We start from the raw sequence: 19,696 nt of genomic DNA, 5'->3' as shown, positions 1-19,696 counted from the left end.
CCCATCATCACCCTCAAGGCTCAGCTCACTCACCTTGATCATCCTATCCTCTGTTTACGAGCCATCTCACGCCTTTCACGGTCGCTTAGATATCCCACGAGACGAGCGAGAGGGGTTCCTGCCGAAGTTTAGGAACGAGCCGTGGTAAAAAATCAGGCATCCGGTGTTGAGTCTCGCGGGGGTAAAGACACGGTGGACCACCGTTTCTGTTCAACATGGTAAGTGCTCAAGCTGATTACTGACATGGTCACTGACTCTCTGTAGCCTATGCTACTCGATGTCAACGTGAGACTGATCTTCGCGGGAAAGTTTTGCCAGCTAACACAGATCACAGCGAAAGCTTTTGGCCCGGTCAGATAGGGTCAAATCTGTAGATTTTCATCCGACTGAACCGCATGTCATCTGTGGATTGTAGTGAGTTCGGACAGCGGGTATTCCGTGTGAGTAGGTCAAAGCTGATGGTCGCGATCAGCAACGGTCAAGTCAAGATCTGGAACTATGAGACTCAAACCGACTTGAAGACGTTTGAGATTTCCGACGTGCCAGTGAGATGTGTTCGTTATATCGCGAGAAAGAACTGGGTGAGTCGCACGGCAAGCACGATTGGGTGAAGTGGGAATGGGGCTGACCCGTCATCAGTTCGTCACCGGCTCTGACGATTTCCAACTCCGAGTGTACAATGTATCCACAGGAGAGAAGATCACCTCGTTCGAAGCTCATCCCGATTATATCCGGTGTATGACGGTTCACCCGACATTGAGTTTGGTCCTCACGGGCAGTGATGATATGACGATCAAATGTTGGGACTGGGACAAGGGCTGGCGATGTGTTCAGGTGGGTCGATACCGGGACATTTCTCAAGCAGCTCTTAACCCCCCCAATGAACATGTCCAAGGAGGATTGCTCACACTTGTGTAGATCTTTGAAGGGCACACACACTACATCATGGCGCTCGCTGTCAATCCCAAAGATCCTCAGACATTCGCCTCTGCCTGTCTCGACCACACTGTCAAAGTCTGGTCTCTCGGGAATCCCGTACCCAATTTCAGTCTAGAAGCACATGAAAAGGGAGTCAACTTTGTGGAGTATTATCATGGAGGAGACAAGCCTTACCTTGTGACAACGGGTGATGACAGGTGAGCCGAGGTGCGCCGGGTCACACTCTCTGACCTGCTCCAGACTCCTCAAAATCTGGGACTACCATGCCAAATCCTGTGTTCAGAGTCTCGAATCTCATACTGCCAATGTCTCGTTTGCCATCTTCCATCCCTCTCTCCCTATCATCGTCTCTGGTTCTGAAGACGGTACCATCAAAATATGGCATTCCTCAACATACCGATTAGAGAACACTCTCAGCTATGGCTTGGAGAGAGCTTGGTGTGTGGCTTACAAGCGGACAGGGAATGAGATTGCAGTCGGATTCGATGAAGGAGCAGTGGTCGTCAAGGTGAGCAGGAACAAAAAGGAACCTGCTGACTGGTCCAGCTCGGCCGAGACGAGCCTTCCGTGTCCATGGACGTCTCTGGAAAGGTCGTCTATGCCCGCAATACTGAAATCCTCACAGCCAACTTGTCCACCATCGGAGATGCAGGCGAGGAAGTCGTGGACGGACAGAGGCTGCTCGTGTCGTTGCGAGACCTGGGAACGACGGAAGTGTATCCTCAAAGTCTACAACATTCTCCGAACGGACGGTGAGTGACATGATATTTGTGAGTGCGTAGTGTTGACCGTATCCAGATTTGTCACCGTGTGCGGAGACGGCGAGTATATCATCTACACTGCGCTTGCGTGGCGAAACAAGGCTTTCGGTTCGGGGACGTCGTTCGCTTGGGCCTCTGATTCCAATACGTACGCCGTTCAAGAGGGCAAAAGCAAGATCAGAGCATACAAAAACTTCAAAGAACGACCCGGACATGTAAAGTCGACCGGCTCATGGGCTATCGAAGGAGTTCACGGTGGACCTGTCCTCTCGGCACGAGGTAATGGATTCGTCATGTTTTGGGATTGGGAGACCGGTTCCGTCGTCAGAAGGATTGAAGTCGACGCGACGAATGTGTCGTGGTCTGCTACTGGTTCCCTCGTGGCGATCATGGCGGAGGATTCATACTACATATTGAGGTTTGACCGGGATGCGTACCAGGCTCGAGTGGACGCTGGGGATGTCATCGGAGATGAAGGTGTTGAGGAGGCTTTTGAGGTGGTCGCGGAGATCTCAGAGCCGTGAGCGGAGCTCGATTGGTGATGATGATATTCCTGACACGCAAGCAGGGTCAAAACGTGCAAGTGGATCGGAGATTGCTTTGTCTACACCAACAACAACAATCGCTTGAGCTACCTCGTCGGCGACCAGCCCCATGCCATCAACCACTTTGACCAGTGAGGACAGTCAGTGCAAGGACAAGGCTGACTCCAGACCGATCTATCTTCTTGGCTACCTTGCGGCGCACAATCGACTCTACGTGACAGACAAGGACATGAATATCTCCAGTTATGCTTTGTCTTTGACCGTCATCGAGTACCAAACGGCGATTCTTCGAGGCGATTTGGAAGGTGCCGAGGCCATGTTGCCGAGCATTCCAAGCGATCAACGAAATCGCATCGCGAGATTCCTTGAGGCTCAAGGTGGGTCGATCCGATTGCGAATAGATGAGCTAATTCCATCTTCAGACCTGCGGGAGCTCGCTCTTTCCGTATCTACTGATCCCGATCACAAATTCGACCTCGCCATCGCCCTCAACGACCTTGAAACAGCTCTGACCCTCGCTCGAGCTGCTCCTACACCTGGTTCTGAACCCAAGTGGAAGGTCGTCGGTGACAAGGCCCTCTCAGCGTGGCAAATGGATTTGGCCCAGGAATCATTTGAGAAAGCGGGTGACCTCCCAGCTTTGCTCCTTCTGTTCACTTCGTTATCCGATCGATCCGGTCTTGAGCGATTGGCAAAGAAGGCCAAGGCTCAAGGTCAGAACAACATCGCGTTCGCTTCGTATCTTCAATTGGGCGATACCCAAGCCTGTATTGACCTGTTAGCATCTACCAACAGGATTCCAGAAGCTGCGTTGTTCGCTCGATCTTACCAATCTTCAGCCATCCCGTCCCTCGTCAAAGATTGGAAGAAGGATCTGGAGGATGGTGGAAAGGGGAAAATTGCGGCGACTATAGGGAACCCAGAGGAAGATGCTGGATTGTTTGGAGGTAGCAGTAGTGCGGATGGAGAGGGAAGCGGAGTGACGGAGGGAAGTGGGGTCATGGTGGAGAAGGAAGACGCGGAAGAGCCAGAGGAGGAGCAGGAGGAGGAGGAGAGGCAAAAATCAAAAGGTGGTGTCAAGGCTATGGTGAAAGATGCCGTAGAGGCCGTCAAGGAGCCAGTAGAGGAACTGGCGGACAAGGTCAAAGATCTGGCCGTGGGGAAAGAGGATGGTGAGTGGTCTAGCAGTGCCGGTGGTTCGTTCCCCCATGGGCTGACATGTCCTCTGGTGATGAAGCTGGGACTGCCGATGAGCCGAGTACAACAGAGGATGTCAAGGCTGGATCTGGAGGAGGGGGAAAGAAGAAGAAGAACAAGAAATAGACTACCATAGCCAACAAACCCGTCCTAGGACTCGATATCGGGATCTCTGAGAAAAGGCCACAACCACCGTTCTTGACGCTTTTGACTACCCTTCGTTCTTCTACATTGATGCTCTGCATGGATCTCTATGCCTCGACGAGGCACGCTTGCGTGCACGTCAACGAGACACAGGGCAATGGATACATGATGGGTGAATTCGACTGGTGGTGAGACTGTCTATGTTGACGAACGATCTTCAAGTTTTCTACACTCTTCTTTGAGACTCGACAGATTGCTTTGGTGCTTCCCTATGCTATGCCTGCGCACTCATTCACGGTCTCGCCGGAGCCACCTCACCACATTTCTTACACCTTCTCCCTTCTTCATCCCCCACCCACTCCTCTATGGCACTTTTGATCTGAACTTCGATGTCTTTACAGTGAAATGTCGATTCTTTGATGACCACGAGGTCTGTGGATGAGTGAGATGAGGACGGGCAGTACCATCTCATCGTGTCGATTTCAGTCTCCGGTCGGATGAGCTCGATCACTACGCCAATGGTGTTGGCTGTTCGGCGGGGTGAATGAGGGGTGTTGGCTAGTGAGATCGAAGCGCGCAGTGAAGCGAGATTGGGACCAGCGGTGCCAGAGAAAGGCATCGTACAGGAAAGAGAGCAACGAGCACGCACAAGGAGCGGAAATGTGGAGTTTTTGGAGCGAAGGGATGTCGTTGACAAGTCAGATCAGGCCAGAAAGAAGAACGGTGCGGGGACCGAAGCAGGAGGAGCAGGAGAAATCAAACAAGCTTTTCGTCAGCCAGAGCGGTTTCTCTCATCATCGTCGCTCCCCAAAAGCTGTGGGTTGACGTCCTGTGATGACTTCTCACCAGGTAATAAGAACATCTCTCCTTCCCCAATGATGATATCCCTCATCTTGCCTTCATCCACAACTTTGAGCGTCATGGCCCCTTGATATTGATAGAACCATTCTTCCGTCGTGTTGATGTGAAAGTCGACTCTTGAATTGGGACCTCCGACGACCATCGTGAGCATGTTATCCCCTTTAAAGATACATTTGTTTCCTGGGGGGACACAGGGTGTCAGTTCGATACGATAGACTTAGAGATCTACCATCGGGTCGGCTCCTGAATGCAGATCTACTTGACGGAGGGGGAACAGGTGTCTCACCAACTGGAGGCTTTAGCAAATGCTTGTTCTCCTCAATCCATTTCGGAAAGTTGATAGGCGAGGACAGCATGGTCGATGGGACCCCAGGTGTAGAGAGATCGCAGTAAATGATCCGATTAGATGAAATGGTGATGACGAAGAGTGAGAATATAGATGCATGGTCGGCCTCCACTTTTTGGATGGCTCAATGGAAATCTGACATGGTCAAAATCATGTCCAGAATGCATATAGTGAGTCATACCGCATTATGGATCGAGCTCACTTCCCGTATTGCAGAGGAAACTGATAAATTATACAACAAGCTGATAGTCTACAGGAATCATGATTGTGAGGGATACCGAGATCGTCGGCTAGAACATTGTATCTTCGTCACGAAGAAATTCGCCAACATCCGCTTGATGGAATACGATGATACCTGTTGGGTCAAGCTTTCGCGTATCTAACGTGGAACGAGCAGTCACACCGAAGCCCTGCGCGCGAAGTGTCAGCGAGGTTCAGGGAATGACGGGACTTTTGCGAGGCAGTGAGAACGTGGCGCGTGGCGAGATCCATATATCCGAGGCTTCTCAGTGACTCGTTGGATTCCCTCGGGCTCAAGGAGATCCATGAAATCTCGTTCCTCTTCCTCTTGGCACCCGACTCTTCACTCACCAAGGGCACGTCCGACATGTTGTAAACTACCACACCTTGATGCTCTGGTGTGTCCTCTGTTACTCGGCCAAGATGAGCCTTGACGACGTGATTTCCATATAAGAAAGGCAGCTCGCCAGGTTGCTTGATCCAGACCTTGTAAGGTGGGATCAGCAGATGCCTTCCGAACGTATAGGGAGGTTTGACGAGGTATGGATCGAGCAAGGTAGATCGGGCATGACCAATTGACCTATCTCTGATGAATAGCTCACCTTGTACTTTGCATATTTTGCCAGATAGTCCAGGGCAGTGATACCAAGCTTGAACTTGCCGCTCTTCGAGAACTTGCCTAGGCATGTCCCTAACGAGACGAGGTTCGGTCGAGCAATTGATGTAGCGAGATGCAGCATAGGTAAAGGGAGGTAATATACCCTGTAGGCGAGCAAGTGACCGTTAGCGAGCGTCGGAGGGATGGAAAAAGAAAGACGACAAGGGTCATTCCAGGCTTCTTTCATGAGCCAACTCACCTATCTCTGTGCAGCCTGAAGCAATAGGCATCGTCTTCGTCTCTGTCAATGAGGTGGACTAAATTTTTGCCAATGTAATTTGCGAGCTCTACAGGATGACATGAGTTCCAGCCCTCAGAGGTGTAAAGGTATAGCCGACTCACTCTCGAACACCGCTTTGGTCTCATCCTCTGTCAATGGTCTCATCGTGCTGCTCGATGCTCAATTAGATACAATACTCAAGCTCACTCGAGACAACGATACCTTCGTTCATCCCAAAAAAAATCTCACCAGGGTTGCCACGTGGTTTAACTTTCTCACGGTGGCTCATCTGTCATGAGGGAGGGGGGGTTGCGCGTTCAGCGTCGTTTAATGCGGGTTCATCTCAATCTGATCGTGTAGCAAGGCATCTCATCGACGTCGAGGTCTGCTGAGTCACTACCAGGATGGTGAGGGGGGCATACAATACTCTGATACTGAAACCATCGCTCAGTTCCGAAACTCCTACGACTCTGACAATGTTACTTTCGTAAGCTTTTGACCTCGGTTCCATACTGAAAGCTGACATACCATCCCTCAGTCACCCCAGGGCAAACTCCACCAGATCGACTATGCGCTCGAAGCTGTGAAACAGGGATCAGCAGCCATTGGTCTGAGGTCAAAGACCCATGCGGTGTTGTTGACGCTCAAGGTGAGTGACGTGAGACCAACGACGCAAAGGCCGTATCCTCTCCTTCGTCACCGACCATGACATCCCCGACGGAAGAACAATCTGCTGATGCTGCTGCTGCTTTACCCTAGCGATCGACTGGAGAGCTAGCGACGTATCAGAAGAAGCTGATTCGGATCGACGATCACGTTGGCGTTGCGATCGCAGGCTTGATGAGTGATGCGAGAGTGTTGAGGTGGGGACATATCATGCAATATGGGCTGATGCCTCTTCCTCGCAGCAACTTTATGCGACAACAGGCTATGCAGAGTCGAATGTTGTATGGTCGTCCAATTCCCGTTGGTCGAGCAGTGCAAGGTATCTCAGGTCGTGAGTTGCAGATTCGACCCCACAATGGGGTTTAGCTCATCGTCATCCAGGTGCCCAAAACAACACCCAGCAGTACGGTCGCAGACCTTATGGAGTGGGATTCCTGGTCATTGGCCGTGATGTGAGCAAAAAGGGGTGACAAGTCACATGGAGCTCACCATTTCATCAGGAGACTGGACCCCACCTCTTCGAATTCTCCCCCGCTGGCACCACATTCGAGTATTATGCCCACTCGATCGGCGCACGAAGTCAAAGCGCAAAAACGTACTTGGAGAAGAACTTCGAATCGTTTGAAAATGGCAAGTTGTCTGTCCGTCTCGAGTCCCAAGCTCACTTCTGTGCTCAGCTTCCCTGCCTGAACTCATCAATCATGGTCTCTCAGCCCTTCACGATACACTACAGCAGGACAAATTCCTCACCATACAAAATACCAGTATCGCCATCATTGGTCCCTCATCTGACGAGGTGGAGGATATCTCTATTAGCGGAGCTGCAAAGAGAGGCAATTTTAGAGTATGGGAGAACGAACACGTCGATCGACTGTTGAGAGCTTGGAGGAGAAGCCGTGGAGAACCGGAAGATGGACCTCAAGAGGCGGCTCCGGCTCCTGAGGCGACGACTGAGGGCGGAGCAGAGGCGACTGACAGCACAGCGGCTACGGGCGGTGACAGTTCGTCTACCGAGGCGGCGTCTGCTCCTGCATCGGGTGACGCCCCGTCTAGCGGGACTGGGGGGAGCGGAGACGATGTCGAGATGCAGTAGACGAGTCAAACTCATGATGACACATGCAATGGAATGGCACACAAAGAGTCAAGATCTGTCCTTGGCGAGCGATCGAGGTTAGATTGCTCCAAGGAGGTGGAAGCAGAAGCTCTCTGTTGATGCTGAATTTTTCTCATATCTACAACGCGAGCTCGAGCTAGCAGGTCCGAGTGCACGGAGGTATCATGGGCTTGTCGCTGGGCTCGTCATCGCCACGGCCTCATGTTTGCGCGAGATGGATTCGACCAGGACTCTACCCGATGGTGTGCCCACTACACCACCAGCCTCTCGTCTTCCTCTGCTCCCACCTCCATTTCTTCCTCGTGGCCTACCACACCGACCTTTTTCAATACTCTGCCAACGAGCAAGGGCAATATCCTCTCCCGTTCCCTCTTCTCCCTCTCCCTCGCTATACGTTGTTCTCTTCTGAGTTTGGCAAGTTGGAGTTCCAGCTCTTGAATCTTGGCCGTGGATTCCTCGAGGGATTTCCGATGGGACAAATGGGTCCGAACGAGTGTCAAGGAGAGGAAGATGGTGGAGGAGAGAAAGATGATGGGGAGCATGGCTAAGGAATGGATGGATAGTCAGCGAGGTTGATCTACTGGAAGAAAAGAGGGGGGGGGGGGGGGGGCCAATGGCGAGGGGCCTGAAATCTAAGGCCACTCACCCGGGACGATCTCCCTGTACCATATGAGATGACGACTGGGAGGCTTTTTCCCAGAGGATGAGCCGCCTGTACTGGATGTAGATGAAGACGATGCTGTCGATCCAGTCGGTCGAGGTCCGTTGGAAACGTGTGGTGTGGATGACAATCTGGAGGATGAGGTAGAGGTTGAAGAGGTGGGACTGGCCAGTTTGGAAGTCCTACTTTGATGTAAAGACCGACGTAGCATACTGTTGGGGCCAGGCGTGGTCGATAATTGATTGTTGGTCGCTTGGAGAGAGAGATGACGGGGAGTCAGGAGATTCCGAACTGTGTTCAAGGATGTCCGAAGAGAGGCCATGATGGAGAAAGGGTGAAAGTTGTGATCCCCTCTGATTTAAGGATACAAGTTATGCTCGACGACGAGGTTACACTTCTAGCAGTGTATTGAGCACTGTCCAGCTATCGCCCACAGACTCGTGAGCAGCTGAACCCAGACTGATGAGTGGTCAGTGTTGTCGAATGCCAATGGGGTGGAACTCGGCGGTTGACGTAAAAATGATTTTCCAAAGTGACCGAGGGCGACGGCGGGATTGATATTGTGCAACGTACTGACACAACATATACATAGATCATCGTACTCTATACGCTACAGCTGACAACCATGGTATTCCTGCCGTTCTCTCATCCCCTAGACACCATCATGTACCCTCTCCATCTCCTCTGTAAATTCCTCCAGACTGGCGAATTCAAAATCGGCCTTTGTATAATCTATAGATCCCCGGTGCCCTGTAAGGACGCCTGGGCGATTGATTCTCGCGCAACGGATACCAATTTTGTTGGCCCTGGGACGTAACAAGTCAGCACGATGAGAGGTCTAGACAACGGGCATCGGATATGCTCCCCCAGGTCATCCTATGAGGATGTGGGATGGCTTCGTTGGAGGGGATTCTCTTCACTCACGGCTCGATATCTATCAGCTTGTTCTGTGCCACGCAGAGGACTTGGCCTCGAGACACATTGAAGCTCTCTGATAGATCGTTCAGGGCGTAGTCAAAGTTTCTCAGATCAGGTTTATGACTCCCGACTGGGGAGAGAAGAGACATAAGCAATAGATAGATCAGCGCGCCTGGAGCTCGACCTACTCTCATCCGCAGTGTAGATGGCGTCAAACTTGATACCACTGCATTCTTCCAGCGTCTGTTGCAATCTGGTTCGCCTGTCAGCGCCTTTCCCCAACAAGTGGAGCCCGCTCACTGGTCAAAACTATCCCCGTCTACATTGGTCAAAATGACCAACTTGAGCCCCAAATCCCTCAGCCTCGCCAGGCAATCACCAGTATCTGAAAACACTGGCCAGCTCGTCACGGAATCGCCTAATGCCTCTGCGTCGTCTTGATCATAGTGTAGTCGGAACTTTGCAATCAGCTGACGGTAGGATTCCTGAAGACTGTGATGGGGGTGTCAGAGCTGGGTGGTGGGTCTAAGATGCTGTACTCACACAATAGGGTATGGCATCGTCTTATCTGCATTCTGGATCGGCGTCTGCTCATTGACAAGCGATGTGATGACTTCTTCGACGGTTGGGCATGTTTTTTGCTCAAGAAGAGGACCGATGTTTTCGTACATGCCTCGTTCCCAGTCCTAAGAGGTGCAGCAGCGTCAGATTGAGCTTCAAAACAGGGACCTCAAGAGGGGCCTAGAACTCACTATGAGGGTCTGAACAGCAGACGAGGGCCATGTCAGCAATGGTCCTGCAGAGAAGCTGCAACATTATCTCTATTGCTCTCACCCCGAAGCAGTCAAATAGTAGAACCCTATGAAAAAGTCAGAGAGATGTCAGCATGAAGGTGGTACAGAGGGATGGACCCTATACCCCAGACCCACTTGACTTGATCCATCCTGTCTTCTCAGCTTACGAGCACGACGCGCCCTCGGAATCAACGACTGATGAGAGTACAGTACTCAAGTAGCATGCTCAAGCAGCAGTAGCTGCAGCAGCAGCAGCAGCCCACGAGTGTCCAGAATAGATACTCAATGAATCCCAAAACCAAAATATGACGTCTATGACTCGGCAAAGCGGCACAGCGAGTGAGTCCGAGAAGCTCTGTCTTTTGACATTGAACATATACACTGGCAGCATGCTCAGGCCACTGATCTATCCACTGAAACATCCATTGAGACGTAGAGCGACGCAGGCTGGATGGAGAATACCGCTGCTGGCCGCTCCTTTGCGTCGGCTAGAAAGTACCTCTAGGGATGACCATGTCAATTCGACTGCCTCTTCCGCCGCCGATGGAACTACCACCCCTCCTCCACTACCTCAAGACCAACCTCTTCCACCCGTTCCCATCACTCCTCTACCCAACGATCCGGATAACCCACCACCACAGACAACGTCATCATCGACTCCTCCTCCATCCGAAGAGTCTCGCCGGATCCCATCCTCCCTCTACATTTCCAATGTCTTCCCTATCACGCTTGGCCGATTTGATCCTCGACCCGCCCTGGCCTTCTTCAGAGAACAAGGCATGATGGAGCGACTTCACGATATAGCCTCTGAGATCTCTGGCAACGGTTTCAGAGTAGAGTCATGGGAGATAGCGAGGAAAGATGGAGGTGTCTTTCTACACTTTTCATATATCCCTCCTCCGCCGCCCAAGGAAGGTGAAGAAGTGTCAAGAGTCGAAGCGGAGACCACAGCGACCATGTTTGGAGCTCTTCCCGAGGTTGGCAAGTCAAAGAACAACCCTGCACGATTCTTTATCCCTCAATTCATCCAATCTGCTCAGAAGCACGGCGGCATACCCCATTGGCTCGGTGAATGGGGCCAACCACGATGGATCGAGAAGAATCTCGCAGCGGGACATACGTTGTATTCTAGAGGGATCGAAAAGCCAGGTATCACGTTTGTGGGTCAGGGCGAAGACAACTCGTCAGGGACGTCGGTCCTCGGAACAGGATCTGGCTTGAAAGGCGTACAGGAGCTGGTGGGCAATGGCAGAGTATGGTTGGTCAAGGGCAGACAATGGACCGAGGTGAGGAAAACCGGGCACGATGACAACGCTGACCTCACCATAGGACATGCACCGATTCCCATCACCTCATTTGCGAGTCGAGTTTGAGGGTCCAGACGTCTCACAAGAGATGCTGTACGTGCTGTTCAGGGTGAGTTCGTCTAGGCGAACTGGGGCCTTAGCTGACCCACCTTGATCAGCCCTACGGCCGACTCAAAGATATCGTGCCGCCATCTCCAGCTGCTGCGGGATCACTTCGAGCAGCGACAGTCACCTTTGGCCACCTTTCTCCATCCACCACCGCCATCAACTGCGTGAGTCAAAGACTCGCCCTACTATCCCACTAACGCCACCAGCTGCATGGATACTCTACACCTACAAACACTGCCGATTTCATCGCTCGAATCACTGGGGATACCGCACCAGGTTCAATTGCACTGAGTAGACTCCGAATCTACTATGAGAGCCAGAGGAAAGCGCACGCTATACGAGACTTCTTGAACTCTCACCCTAGGATCGTCCTTCCCGCCCTCGCTTTCTTAATCGGGACGCTGAGTTACACGGTGGGTCAAACAGTATCGTAAGGTGCGAGGACTGAACTTTTTTTGCAGCTATTCGATCCTATTCGAGCATTCTTCGTCCGATCCAATCTCGAAGGAGTCTTTGATCTCGAGAGCTATTCGATCGTCAAGAGTGAGGTCCAGTCACCACTGCCATGCTTATTAACCGCCTTAGTGATCCGATCGAAATTCTCCTCATCATTCTCGTTCGGATCCAGCTCAAATGGGCCCGCCGACGGCCCTGATGAGACCCTCGGGAAAAACGCCTGGAAGGACCGAGTGGAAGCCGAAAAGACTGTGGAGAGGTGGTTATCCGAATACCCAAGCACATTCATCACCATCACTGGACCGCCAGGAAGCGGTAAAGCCAGTCTCGTGTCGAGGGTGCTTGGCAAGCAAGCAAAGTGAGTGTCCCTTGACGTCCTGCTGGCTGAGATCGTACAGGCCATCTCTTGTCATCGACTGTTCCGATACTGCGAAGGCCAAGACTGATTCGGCACTGTTGAGCGCCTTGGCAGAACAGACTGGTGTGTATAGCTGCCAGAGACATAGCTGATACGCTTGCAGGTTATTGGCCCGTCTTCTCTTTCTTGAACTCTCTGAATGGCCTCATCGATCTGGTTACTGTCGGTCTGATAGGTCAAAAGGGTGAGTTGAAGCATGAAAACAAGCTGACTTCCTCCAGCTGGCTTTGCCACTCCGATCGACCAACAGCTCCGCTCGGTACTCGACGTGGTCGGTACGGCCCTGAAAGACGTCTCTGCTCACACCCGGGAGAAGCACCAAGAGTCCATCGATAAGGCTCGTAAATGCGCCGAGGTGGAGGTGGAGGAATCGCGACGTCAAGCTTTGATCAGACGGGGAGGATGGCACGATGGTCGATTGGATTGTATCGCGGGGAACGGTGTGATGAGCGAGCTGGGGCTGGGTCAAGAGCCAACATTTGATGGGGATCTGGCCATCGACAATGTCATTGAGATTTCAGAACCCGCAACCGCTGCCAAACCATCAGCAAGACGATCAGCCTCCGCTTATCCACCTGAAGACCTGGACGTCGAGTCAGAATATATTCAAGCTCTACCCATCGTCGTCCTGAAGAACTTTGCCCAAAAGTCTGCAAGGGGTGAATTATGGACCGTTCTGTCAGAATGGGGAGCCGGTCTGGTGGAGAACAAGATCGCTCACGTCATTGTCATTACCGAAGGACCTATCGCCTCGAAATCGCTCACCAAAGCGCTCCCCTCCAAACCGCTCAACACGGTCAGTCTAGCTGATGCAGATTACGAGAACTCCCTGTCCTACGTCCGGGATAAGTTGGAATCCTCAAACTCTGCCCTGTCTCTCGCTGACAGAGATCAAATCACCAAGCTGGGAGGTCGAATGGTTGATCTTGAGACTCTGGTCTACAAAGTCAGGACGGGCGCAAGTGTACCTGAAGCTGTGGACGACATTGTCTTGCGAAATGTTGTCGAGCTGAGAAAGCTGGCCTTTGGGGACGACGCGGAGGACGCAAAGTCGTTACCTTGGACGAGGCAACAAGCATGGAAGGTGGTCTCAGAGCTCGCAAAGAATGGCGAGGTGAGCAAGAGTGGCTGAGATTTTTGATCTGACGAGTATCTAGCTGTCCTACGCCAAGCTTCTGCAAGATTTCCCTTTCAAAGGTTCTGAACAGAGTCTGAAAGCTCTGGAGGAACACGAACTCGTCAGTATCACCTACGTCGATGGACGTGCGTCAAAGGTCAAGCCGGGTAAACCAGTATTCAGGTATGCTTTCGAGCAGCTAGTCAATGGTGAGTCGACTGAGTCTCCTCGACCAGTGCTAATCTTTATCCATCCCTAGACCCTGTATTCCGAGCCATGTCCCAGATCGAATACAATACTGCCCTCATCGCTAAAGCTGAGGCCGATATCAAATCCTACGAAGCGGAATTAGGCACCCTGAAAAGCATCTCCACGGGAGGAGGTGAAGAGGCTTTAGGATTGGGCGAAGGCTTCTTCTCAATCTTTGGGAAGAGTACAGCTGTCAAGGAGCGAGCGAGATGGTTGTTGGAGAAGATGGGTAAGAGTGTGGACAAGTTGGCGGGGTTGGAAAAGGACAATGCGGAGATGATGAAGTTGCTCACGAGCGCTAGCAAGTGAGGTGATGGTGATGAGGATGACGAATGACCTTGGTCGAACACGTTGGCCGCATGACAATGTTGTATACGTTATGCACTACTGCCCTCTTCCAGTGTCTAGTACCCCAGAGACGCTGCTCATGGCTGTTCTTCTCAACAGCGTGTCCATGCAGTCGGTCATAACCCTCGAGCTCAGCGTGCGTTGGGTGGCCACTCGATCGCCGCCCTGCCGCCACACATTGATCACGTGACTGTTGATTTTTGGCCGTTTACGGTTGCAGCTGCAATTGTCCGAAAAATGCAACAACGATCGACCATCCCATCCATCCATCTTCATAGAGCAGAACAGCGAGCAACGGCCTATCGCTGATCACGACCACATTGTTCTACGACCCTTCGAGGTCTTATTGAATCCATGCCATCCACCATATGAAACCGTCTCGACTCACCGCCTCCCTCGCACGAGGGCAAGTCGGGTCGGTCTCGTCATCTACGATCATTCATGTCCTCCGACTGGTTCAACGTCGATTGGATACGGATGCAAGAGCCTACGCGACGCTAACAGACGGTCTGAGTTTAAATGTTGGATCATCGGTTGTGACCCCGATCGTCAAGGACCAGGTCAAGGTGAGCTCTCGTGCTGGTCCCATCGTGAATCTTGGCAAGCTGACCGTCAACCAAGTCCCGGCATCAGAGTCGATCGTACGCCTCGGGATCCAGTGCGCATGCGTTTGCATCGGATGAGCCGGATCATTCTCGTGAGGACAGGGTTGAATCTCGATCGAACGTTACTGGATCGACTTTGCGAGCAAGTGAACCAGTCGCGAAGTTTTGGGATGTGCCCGGAGACAGTCATGCCGAGTCAAGTCAATATGAGAGTCGTTACAACAGACCGATTGATCGAAACGATGAACAGCTACGGGCAGTATATGCTCGAAAGCTTCGTCAGGAGAGACTTCCTTGGAACCCGAACTCGTCCCGACATTCCATCTACGACGACCTCGAGGGGGTGACAGTCCGTGATCCGTCCCACCGACATCAGACCATGACACGCTCAGATGGATCCGTATATTTTGACCACCGGAGACAAAGATATCACGTCTTGAAGGAGGACACGCGGATCCTCAATCAGGGTGCTCCGACCAATGATCCAAATCAACTCACACGAGATCCCAACTGGTACAAAGCTGGGTACATATTGGGGAATACCAGAAAGAACCCAAAAAAGAAAGATGGCAAGTCTCGCTGTGCCCTCGTTCATTAACCGCATGCTAACATGTTCGTCAGACAAACTCGCATACCTCGATCAGAGATTCCGCACGGCCCCTGACCCATCCATAAATCTCAAGGGTTTGAGCAGAAAGGCTAGACGGCGCGTGTTGGATGCTCGCATTCGAGTGCCAGGGCATCGACGTATGCAGGATATCAAGCGGATTTTACTTCCATCAAAGGACTATGAACCCAAATGGAAATCTGGCAAACCCCTCAACGGCCGAAGTTGGCCTCAATTGATCGACCCACACGAAGCACGTCGGCGCACGGAGATATACCATGAACGACTCGAAGCAAAGGATCTGAAAGTGGCTCCTCTCTCATCATCGGTCAATAAGTATTCAAACAGACGCCAACGAGTAGCTGGATTGCCCGCTGGGATAACAGACAGAGCACCTGATCTTGCCAACAACCTCGCTCTTGATAGTCCCGTATCTGGTGGCCCTCAATACAGATCGAGTGTGTTGACGCCATTACAAGATAAATTACACCAACAAACGATGTCGATCTTAGATCTCAAAGCGCCCGGGCGCATGTCCAAGTGGAATGACCGTTTACGGAACCGCTCGTCTGCCTCTAAGGCTCCAGGGCTCTCGCCCTCAGAACTCGACGCCCTTGATCAGACGCTCCGGGAGTCCATCTCGCGCCGGGAAAATGATAACAGGTATCTCTTTTCCACAGATCTCATGGGTTTGCGCTCCCCAGATGCTCAGCGAATATACGTTCTTCCGGTCGGTCACCATGTTCCTCTAGATTCCGACGACATGGCAGTCGTGCGTAGAATTGCACAAGCCTTGGAAAGTCTGGGGATGCACAGTCCCAATACCTCGACTGCCGCTTCAGAGCCCCTTTACTACACCGTCAACAGCATGCTAGTGGATCAGAACACAGCCACCGTAGGGGAATACATCTCGGTAATCGAGTCTCTTCCCGAGCCCCGTGCTTTCTTCACCCAGATCGAGTCGATTAGACGCCTGGTTAATCTCTGTCAGGTCGGGGCCGAACCGAAACAGTGGCTATGGTCCGCTGGTCGATTGATCGATGCGCTTCAAGCAGTAAAGGAAGGATATCTCAAGACCTCTGATCCCGGACTTTTCCCCTTTGCCCATGCTGTCATTGGCTACATTCTGGCTAGAACCGCTTATAAAGCCTCGGAGGCAAAGTCGGAGCTTGTCGAACACGCTCAATCGGCCATAGGGCTCGCGGCGGAAGCTCAGGAGGTTTCTGGCTCAATCTCAGCGCCTACGGTCGGTGACACATACCAGCTGTTCTTTCAAGCCACCACATCTGCGCATTTAGGCCATTGGGAGGCTGCTCGAGCGAGCATGACCAAGGGACTCGACTTTCTTTTCGCCCTACAACCTGATCATGGGCCCGTGGGATCTCAACTTCGACTATTGGTAGAGTATCGCGAACTTTTAGCGGGCAACGATCGCTTGTCAGACCTCGTAGAGATGGTCATGTCTAGCTCTGAAGCCTTTCGACAGGCTCTCCTCGATGTGACAATACGAAACTCTACTATGCTGTTGTTTCGCCAAATCATGTTCAATGCCCTGGCCACCATGCCTGGACCAGTCGAATGGTTTGCACAGAATGTAGGGTGGGAATATGAGAATTCGGACAAAGTTGGGATCATGTACACCGCTCTGACTCGCTACTCGTCAAAAGTCAATGACGCGCTCGAGTTTGTGGAACAATTGTACACAAACAAATTGCCCATCCCGCTCGACGCCTCGGCTCGTCACTGTTGGGCACTGTTCCGGCTCGGTCAGACAGAAGACGCACAAGCTCTGTATGCTCTGACTCGGAGTCAGCACACTGGCATGACCCACCAGTATCTATCGAAAATGCTCGCCATCTTTGCAACTCATGGTCTGTACGCAGAGGCATCGACCGTGTACGCCGAGATCGACAAGCTATTCTCTCCCACCTTTGCCGACAAGATAGCCATTGCCGAAAAGCAATCCCGACAGGGTCGCCCGGAAGCGGTCTTACAGCTTCTAGGCCAGAATTTTGGGCCTCAGTGGACAGAGGATCCGAGCCTTCTCAGCATCCTGTTTCAAGCCAATGCGAATACCGGGGCCAACGCCAGCGAGGCGACTGAGAGATTGTACCAACGACTTGTTCAGACTCGACCCACTGTGGCGTTACACAACATCATGATCAAGTTTTATACCGAACAAGGGGACGCCGACAAGGCATTGACAGTGTTCCGCTCCCTACTCCGGTCTGACGTTGGCCCGAATCACGCGACATTCGAACAGCTCCTGTGGATGTATGCTGAGCGGATTGACCTCTCAAACATTTTCGTGCTTCTGGACGCCATGCGCGGTGCTGGGGTTCAAGTCACTGAGACCATTTCGGCGACCATCATCCGGGCATACGTCAATGCTGGAGACTGGGACGGGGCCGCCCAATACTGGCAAAGTCTGGCACCTGAAATGCAAAACTCCTCACCCGTCGCAGGGGCGCTTCTCAGAGCATTTGTCATGCTCGCTGCGCCACCATCAATCGTGCTCTCCGTCTTCCGAGGTATTCGCAATCCGAGCAACTCTCATTGGTCATTATTACTTCTGTCGTATTGCGATGCAGGTCAGATGGCTGCTGCCGCCAAGATTCTAGAAAGCATGGACAGACGAGCCAGGACTTCTGCAAAGTCGCCGACACCGGATCTCTACGCATTCTCGATCTTACTATACGGCTATCTGCGGAACGGACAAAATGACCTTGCACAAGCGACATACAACGAGATGCGTCGCCGGCGCAAGCTCCCCAGCGTCGCCACGTATAATGCCATCACCCAGTCCTTCATCGATAGTGGACGTGCGTCCGAAGAAAGGCTCGATCGAGTGCACCGATTCGCCATGGCAGTTCATATGGTCGCCAAAGAGGGCGGGGTCGAGGCGCGCAGACATGGTGATGAGATTCAAGCCATGTTTGCTAGCATGATTACGCTCGCCGGAGACATTGGACAGATTGAAAATGCGCGTGCCTATTTTGATGCCTCGCTTCCTGATACGTCAAAGCCCAAACTTCGCGATTTGAAGTCTGTCGGACGTCTCATGGACGTTTATAGGAAACAGGGGGACTCGGAGAACGTGATGAAGCTTTGGAAAACGGCCATGAGCATGGCAAAGACCCTTCGGGGAGACTCGATTGATCTTTCCAAGAGTCTGATCGGCACCTCCAGCTCAGACACTTCGGTCAAGGGCTTTGTGCCCAGCACCACCCTTGCTGTCTGCCTCTCTATCACCATGGAAACATTGGCAGATGTCGGCGAGTACGCCGTGCTCAAGGATGTGTGGAACGAGGCTCGGATGGAGGGTTTTGGATTCACCCCTACGAACTTTGATATATACGCTATTGCCCTCGCGAAGACTGGAGATGTCGAAGGCGCTTTCTACATCGTGGACAAGGTCATGGTTCCGCGGTACAAGATGATGCAAGATCACCGGGCACAAACGATACAAGCAATTCGCCAGATGCAGGAGAGGCCAGCGGGTTCTCTGTCTGGCGAGCCTTTGGTCAAGGCGCCGTCCGGGGCAACGCCTGAACCCCTCACTGCCCAACCGCAATCCGAACGGTCGGGCCACGACCCGGATGACATGGTCGATCCTGACGATTCCGATGGTCTCTCATACGACCCGTCCAAACCCTTCGCTCAGCGGATGCACGCGGCCTTATACACCAGTGATCTGGTGGCTGAGGGACAAGTGTACGACCCAGAACTCTTTGGTGGACCTGCAGACTTCGCCAAGGAAGGACCTCCCGCCGTCGCATCGACGCTTCCGACTAGTCCCGAGCAACTTCGGTCCCCAACCAGTCTCTCAGGATCTCAATCACGATCCAATCTTATGTCACGACAGAGACTCGAAGGATCCAAGCTTCCTCTCGACGTTCCCAGTAACGTGCAAGATCTCACTGCACACCTCCTAATGCACTTCCGACCTGACGATGATAGCTGGCGTCCGACCAGTCGAGTGTGGTCGACTTTGAACGACGCGTATCGTGATCTTCAAAGTCAGCGCAAAGACTTGGCGGACCAAGTCTTGGTCACCCTCGAGGACACCCTGAAATTCGGAGGAGAATCTACGGTAGCCGCCGGGTCCCGTGGGAAACTCGCGATATCTGTTGAGAAAGAATTGGACGACGTGGATCCACGACGAGAACCTCGACTTATGCCTCTCAAACCGTTCAACGATGCCCCTGTTCGAGACCGCTTCGGTCAACCCATGAAGAGCACTCCAGTAGTCGTGTTATGGCGATTGAATGCCATTTACCCAAAAGTCGTCAGGGGGATCTACAAGTTTAGGGAGTATGCCGCTGGCATGGCTGTCCAACACTCTGTGCAAAAGGTCGATCGACAGGTGGATCAGCTGTCGAAGCAAACTGAAAATCACGTCAAAAGCTTGCGCAAA

General features: G+C 52.4%; 8 protein-coding genes across 8 annotated transcripts; 4 read left to right on the top strand and 4 right to left on the bottom strand.

The window, feature by feature from the left end:
- Positions 1-395: 395 nt before the first annotated feature.
- On the top strand, positions 396-3,568 carry BD324DRAFT_643964 (coatomer WD associated region-domain-containing protein; the record flags this gene model as incomplete). The annotated part of the gene is made up of 10 exons (XM_022017581.1): positions 396-581; positions 640-834; positions 919-1,136; positions 1,180-1,447; positions 1,486-1,691; positions 1,738-2,220; positions 2,269-2,376; positions 2,414-2,622; positions 2,668-3,417; positions 3,483-3,568. The coding sequence occupies 10 exons, from the start codon at positions 396-398 to the stop codon at positions 3,566-3,568; spliced, it is 2,709 nt and encodes a 902-aa protein (XP_021867722.1).
- A 310-nt stretch (positions 3,569-3,878) lies between these two features.
- On the bottom strand, positions 3,879-4,803 carry BD324DRAFT_585178 (3-hydroxyanthranilate 3,4-dioxygenase; the record flags this gene model as incomplete). Its single annotated transcript, XM_022013724.1, has 3 exons — positions 3,879-4,144; positions 4,433-4,627; positions 4,734-4,803. The coding sequence occupies 3 exons, from the start codon at positions 4,801-4,803 to the stop codon at positions 3,879-3,881; spliced, it is 531 nt and encodes a 176-aa protein (XP_021867721.1).
- Positions 4,804-5,083: 280 nt separating this feature from the next.
- On the bottom strand, positions 5,084-6,076 carry BD324DRAFT_585215 (putative cytosolic large ribosomal subunit protein; the record flags this gene model as incomplete). Its single annotated transcript, XM_022013727.1, has 5 exons — positions 5,084-5,203; positions 5,385-5,519; positions 5,636-5,795; positions 5,891-5,978; positions 6,034-6,076. 5 exons carry the CDS (start codon positions 6,074-6,076, stop codon positions 5,084-5,086), a joined length of 546 nt encoding a protein of 181 aa, XP_021867720.1.
- Positions 6,077-6,252: 176 nt separating this feature from the next.
- On the top strand, positions 6,253-7,711 carry BD324DRAFT_639888 (putative proteasome subunit alpha type 1). The gene is made up of 8 exons (XM_022017296.1): positions 6,253-6,318; positions 6,363-6,398; positions 6,450-6,560; positions 6,671-6,774; positions 6,820-6,908; positions 6,959-7,029; positions 7,078-7,207; positions 7,255-7,711. Exons 1-8 carry the CDS (start codon positions 6,316-6,318, stop codon positions 7,668-7,670), a joined length of 960 nt encoding a protein of 319 aa, XP_021867719.1. The 5' UTR covers positions 6,253-6,315; the 3' UTR covers positions 7,671-7,711.
- A 231-nt stretch (positions 7,712-7,942) lies between these two features.
- BD324DRAFT_610656 (hypothetical protein) lies at positions 7,943-8,674 on the bottom strand (the record flags this gene model as incomplete). The annotated part of the gene is made up of 2 exons (XM_022014207.1): positions 7,943-8,235; positions 8,338-8,674. 2 exons carry the CDS (start codon positions 8,672-8,674, stop codon positions 7,943-7,945), a joined length of 630 nt encoding a protein of 209 aa, XP_021867718.1.
- Positions 8,675-8,855: 181 nt separating this feature from the next.
- BD324DRAFT_639885 (HAD-like domain-containing protein) lies at positions 8,856-10,345 on the bottom strand. Its single transcript, XM_022017295.1, has 8 exons — positions 10,200-10,345; positions 10,105-10,129; positions 10,023-10,031; positions 9,814-9,956; positions 9,571-9,762; positions 9,459-9,523; positions 9,277-9,400; positions 8,856-9,158 (listed from the first exon to the last, which is right to left on the bottom strand). The coding sequence occupies exons 1-8, from the start codon at positions 10,211-10,213 to the stop codon at positions 9,005-9,007; spliced, it is 726 nt and encodes a 241-aa protein (XP_021867717.1). The 5' UTR covers positions 10,214-10,345; the 3' UTR covers positions 8,856-9,004.
- Positions 10,346-10,419: 74 nt separating this feature from the next.
- BD324DRAFT_639882 (RNA12 protein-domain-containing protein) lies at positions 10,420-14,114 on the top strand. The gene is made up of 11 exons (XM_022017294.1): positions 10,420-11,350; positions 11,394-11,480; positions 11,530-11,643; positions 11,686-11,892; positions 11,941-12,022; positions 12,065-12,293; positions 12,334-12,416; positions 12,457-12,537; positions 12,575-13,467; positions 13,511-13,679; positions 13,730-14,114. Exons 1-11 carry the CDS (start codon positions 10,454-10,456, stop codon positions 14,026-14,028), a joined length of 3,141 nt encoding a protein of 1,046 aa, XP_021867716.1. The 5' UTR covers positions 10,420-10,453; the 3' UTR covers positions 14,029-14,114.
- Positions 14,115-14,317: 203 nt separating this feature from the next.
- On the top strand, positions 14,318-19,696 carry BD324DRAFT_606249 (hypothetical protein; the record flags this gene model as incomplete). Its single annotated transcript, XM_022014008.1, has 3 exons — positions 14,318-14,633; positions 14,689-15,241; positions 15,294-19,696. Coding segments are annotated over exons 1-3 (5,154 nt in total), but the record flags the coding sequence as incomplete, so codon positions are not given.

This window comes from Kockovaella imperatae (assembly GCF_002102565.1).
Source record: "Kockovaella imperatae strain NRRL Y-17943 chromosome Unknown BD324scaffold_22, whole genome shotgun sequence".
Classification (NCBI taxonomy): Eukaryota; Fungi; Basidiomycota; class Tremellomycetes; order Tremellales; family Cuniculitremaceae; genus Kockovaella; species Kockovaella imperatae.
Note: the sequence above shows the minus strand (reverse complement) of the source record. Positions and strands in the feature narration are given on the sequence as shown.